The 5,225-nt window shown below is 30.7% G+C and overlaps 1 protein-coding gene across 1 annotated transcript; it reads left to right on the top strand.

The window, feature by feature from the left end:
- Positions 1–2,997: 2,997 nt before the first annotated feature.
- Positions 2,998–4,835, top strand: LOC117934169 (stilbene synthase 1). Its single transcript, XM_034855803.1, has 2 exons — positions 2,998–3,259; positions 3,619–4,835. Exons 1-2 carry the CDS (start codon positions 3,082–3,084, stop codon positions 4,617–4,619), a joined length of 1,179 nt encoding a protein of 392 aa, XP_034711694.1. The 5' UTR covers positions 2,998–3,081; the 3' UTR covers positions 4,620–4,835.
- The last annotated feature ends 390 nt before the right edge of the window (positions 4,836–5,225 follow it).

The raw sequence follows: 5,225 nt of genomic DNA, 5'->3' as shown, positions 1-5,225 counted from the left end.
AAAATTTTGTTTTTACGTTTTATATCATTTTTTAAATTAAACCATTGGAAACATGGTTTACACATCATATGTGACACATAATGTATGTATATTGATGAAATTTGCACCATTGTACAAGGGTGTTATACTAACTGTACAAGGTAAATGTTCAATTGGACAAGACAAATGTTCTAACTATTCAAGGGGTATACAAGGCTATCATTTGTGAAAGATTTCAATCAATTTTGGACAACTTTTTTTTTTTTGTCTTGTCATATAAGGATTGCACACTCTCAAGGTACACATTCCTCTATCACACACTCATCTTATGCACTTTATTTAACTCGCATATGACAATTCAAATACTTATCCCACTAATGATGTTTGAGAGAAAATTTTGTTTTTCCATCTTCCACTATTTTTTGAACAAAACTAATGAAAACATGATTAATCTACCTATGGTTACACATTGAGTAGGGGGTATATGGAATTTGAGTCACTGTACAAGGTATTTACACTAAATGTACATGATAAATATACTAACTGTATAAGGGTGTACAAGACTATTATTTGTAAAGGATTTTAAGTGATTCTGAAAAACTTGTTTGTTTATTTCCCCCAACCGAGGATAGATGACATTCTTTACACACATTGATTAAGCATACATTCATCTCATGCACTTTATTTAACTTATATATGGTCATTTGAATAAGTACTTTACTTATGATGATTGTAAAACAAAATTATACAACAATTTTTCTTCTTTTTTTAAAAAAAACCAATGCAAACATGGTTAACCGACTTATTGTCAGATATTCATGAGATGATGTATGAAATTTGAGTTATTGTACAAGGGTATTACACTAACTGTACAAGACAAATTTACTAATTGTATAAGGGTGTACAAGACTACTTTTTGTTAAGAATTTCAAGTGATTTTGAAAAACTTTTCCATTTTTTTTCACTCAAGGATTTTTCCGCACTCAAATTCTCTCACTAAAGAATTGTTTTGAATTTTATTTTTAAATTTCATCATCAAAATTTTGTAATTGCATATTTTGTTTTGGTAGTTTTAGCAATGTTCTTTCTTTTCACTATATATATATATATATATATATATATATATATATATATATATATTTTGTGAAATTTTATCCAAATGAATGTATATTTAAAATTATAATCATATTTATCAAATTTTTTACTAAAATTATCTTTAATTCTTTTAATATATTTATACTTATTTATTTAAAAAGTGAAAAACTAATTTTTTTTGTAAACATGTTCTATTACCTTTCAAGTAAAAAATTAGATAAGTTTGAAAGTCAATAAAAAAAATTAAATACCACTTTCAATAATTTTTAGATAAAATTTTATATAATATATTTTATTTGAAATTTAATTTCTAAAGTTTCACTAAAAAATTGTATTGACAATTTTTTTGTTATGAGTCAAAATACTTTACATTAGTCTATCCAGATAAGAAAAATTATTAATATAATATTAGAACTTCATATCTTAGTTATTTTTTTTCAATAAATTTATCTTAAAAAAATTTTTAAAATAAAAAGATTAAAAATTAAAAAGTTAAAATGATATATATATATATAATAAGAGTGAAGTGATAGTCTCAATTTTAATTTTTTTTAAAATATGGTTAATGTAGAAAATATAAAAAATAATTAAAATAATAGAAAGACAAAGAAAAAAGAGTAATAAAATTAAAATATAAAAATGAAAATTAAACTAAAAGATAAATACAAAAAGATAAAAAAAATGTTTGGATGAAAAATCCCAAAATTTTTATCCTTACTTATAATAAGAGTAAAAAGATTCAATATCTTTAAAAAAGATAAAAAGAAAAAGAAAAACATTATTGCTTTTTATTTGACATAAAATAGAAATATAGATTGGAAGAAAAAGAAAAAAAGTTAGAAATGAGTAATACTTAATAGGGGATACAAAAGGAAAAAAAAAAACAAAAAAAAAATTGAAATTCACACTTACTATGTGCTTAGGTAAGGGTTAAGGGTATTTTAGGGATTAATAAAGGATAATATCATTCTTCTCAATTTTCAGATTTTTTTGGGTATTGGGCTTAATTATGTAAGATATATGGACCAGATATTAATTTTTGGGCCCAATTGGGCCAAAACACAATTCTCCCTTCATAGGTACATGTTTGATTTGCGACTTTCTTATGAGCACAAATTTAAATCTATATCAATTTTTGACTTGACAACCAAAAGTTTGCCATGGATATATTTTCGAATCAAATTTATGTATTTATTTTCCAAGTTATTTCGTGGATATTTGATGGAGACTTGTATTTTTAATCTACTTGTCTTTCTCATTTTTTATTTAAAAAATAAATAAAAATCAAAATATGTTAAATAAAAATGAATTTAAAAATGAGTTTAAAAATTCAAAATAGGTTAAATAAAAACCGAAATGAATTTAAAAAATGAAACGAATGCCCAGCAACTTATATATCACGAAATAGGTTAAATAAAAATGAGATATTTCTTAAATAACAACATGTGATGTTATTCTGGAGAAGAAAGAGTGTATTAGGTATTGGGTTGTTGAGACTATTATTTAAATTTAGAAATCCAACTTTGAATGACCTTTTCATGAAGAAAGTTGGTGGCAGCTTCCCACCAGTGGAAAAGTCAAATGAACAAAGTATTAATTTCCAGTAAGAGGTTGGAAAAGTCTTTATCTCTCTACATAAAAAAATGTTTCTCTTCGGCCGTAACCAGATTGAGTGCTCTCTCCTTCCTGTGGACCCACTCATCGTATATGGGTAGGTGGAAAACAGCGAAGAACGAAGAAACAACACGCGCGAATACATAAACACATACACATACATGTATCCAAAATAAACTCGAGCACACAAACTTTGAAGCCGTCTGATCATTCAAAACCCAAATTCAAATATCTAACATTATTTATTGACCGCCAATAGATGAGAGTTGGTGAGACAGGCTATAAAAGCCCGGCACCCACAACCAGCTTTCTCAAGCCAACTCTAAGCACTTGAGTTCTCTTTCCTTCCTCAACTTAATCTTAAGCTTCAATTTCATTACGTATCTAGCATCCATGGCTTCAGTTGAGGAATTTAGAAACGCTCAACGTGCCAAGGGTCCGGCCACTATCCTAGCCATTGGCACAGCTACTCCTGACCACTGTATCTACCAGTCTGATTATGCTGATTACTATTTCAGGGTCACTAAGAGCGAGCACATGACTGAGTTGAAGAAGAAGTTCAATCGCATATGTAAGTATATTCATGCATTAATTCTTATATACATAACATTTGTATGCATCTAAGAGTGTGAGCTATTAGGTGAGGCTCACCTCCAAGCGAATGAATGTTCCAACCTTTCTAGAGTAAAGCTTTTAGATAAATTAGTTCAGGAAACTTGAAAATCATTTTACTTCAGTAACCAATATTCCTTTCATTTGACTGTAATGGCTTGAAGAGCTGTTTTTCGAATCATATAGCACTGCTAGCTATAATTAAGAATACCCTTTTATACTTTCTTCAATGTTAAATGCATGTTGATCATCTTGAACAATATACTATATGACTTGTCGATTGGTAAAACTAATGTGTTCATGTTACTTCATTTATAGGTGAGAAATCAATGATCAAGAAGCGTTACATTCACTTGACCGAAGAAATGCTTGAGGAGCACCCAAACATTGGTGCTTATATGGCTCCATCTCTTAACATACGCCAAGAGATTATCACTGCTGAGGTACCTAGACTTGGTAGGGATGCAGCATTGAAGGCTCTTAAAGAATGGGGCCAACCAAAGTCCAAGATCACCCATCTTGTATTTTGTACAACCTCTGGTGTAGAAATGCCCGGTGCGGATTACAAACTTGCTAATCTCTTAGGTCTTGAAACATCGGTTAGAAGGGTGATGTTGTACCATCAAGGGTGCTATGCAGGTGGAACTGTCCTTCGAACTGCTAAGGATCTTGCAGAAAATAATGCAGGAGCACGAGTTCTTGTGGTGTGCTCTGAGATCACTGTTGTTACATTCCGTGGGCCTTCTGAAGATGCTTTGGACTCTTTAGTTGGCCAAGCCCTTTTCGGTGATGGGTCTTCAGCTGTGATTGTTGGATCAGATCCAGATGTCTCGATTGAACGACCACTCTTCCAACTTGTTTCAGCAGCCCAAACATTTATTCCTAATTCAGCAGGAGCCATTGCCGGAAACTTACGTGAGGTGGGGCTCACCTTTCATTTGTGGCCCAATGTGCCTACTTTGATTTCCGAGAACATAGAGAAATGCTTGACCCAGGCTTTTGACCCACTTGGTATTAGTGATTGGAACTCGTTATTTTGGATTGCTCACCCAGGTGGCCCTGCAATTCTCGATGCAGTTGAAGCAAAACTCAATTTAGAGAAAAAGAAACTCGAAGCAACTAGGCATGTGTTAAGTGAGTACGGTAACATGTCAAGTGCATGTGTGTTGTTTATTTTGGATGAGATGAGAAAGAAATCCCTAAAGGGGGAAAAAGCCACCACTGGTGAAGGATTGGATTGGGGAGTACTATTTGGTTTTGGGCCAGGCTTGACCATCGAAACTGTTGTGCTACATAGCATTCCTACGATTACAAATTAAGTGAGGTAAAGAAGAATGGTCATTCTCCCTTTAATGTTGTATTGTATCAAACAGGAGTTAATAAAGGTATTTATCTCCAAAATTGATAATACTCTTATAGTATTTTATTACTTCAAGTCATTGTTAGACTTTCTTTGTGATATGCTCAAACTAAAAGGATGAGTTTGAAGTTCTCAATGTTTCATTATCTTAAGGATTCCTCAAACATTGTATTAATGTTGTGTTCATATGAATCTTATTTAAAATTAAATAAAAGAAATAATGGATTATTTGATAGCTTTAGCGGGTATTGAGTTGGTTTCTCATTTGTTGGTATTTGAAAGCTTGTAAATGTTGGGAAGTATCTCAAATTCCTAATTGGAATATATTTCTTTTTATAAAAAATATTTCTAAATTCATGTGTGATGGTATTTAAATGCCTCATAGAATAAAGAATGCTAGTTCCTATATCTTAATAAATATTCTAGATCATGAGGGGAAAATATTACGAAAAAAATATGAGCTTGTGAAGACTATGTGATGGATAAAAATATAAGAAAGAGTGAGAGATACCTAGTAGAGCAAAACTTCTTGTAGTTCAAGATATAAATGTGAGGAAGAGTGAAA

This window comes from Vitis riparia, chromosome 16 (assembly GCF_004353265.1).
Source record: "Vitis riparia cultivar Riparia Gloire de Montpellier isolate 1030 chromosome 16, EGFV_Vit.rip_1.0, whole genome shotgun sequence".
In the NCBI taxonomy this organism is placed as follows: Eukaryota; Viridiplantae; Streptophyta; class Magnoliopsida; order Vitales; family Vitaceae; genus Vitis; species Vitis riparia.
Note: the sequence above shows the minus strand (reverse complement) of the source record. Positions and strands in the feature narration are given on the sequence as shown.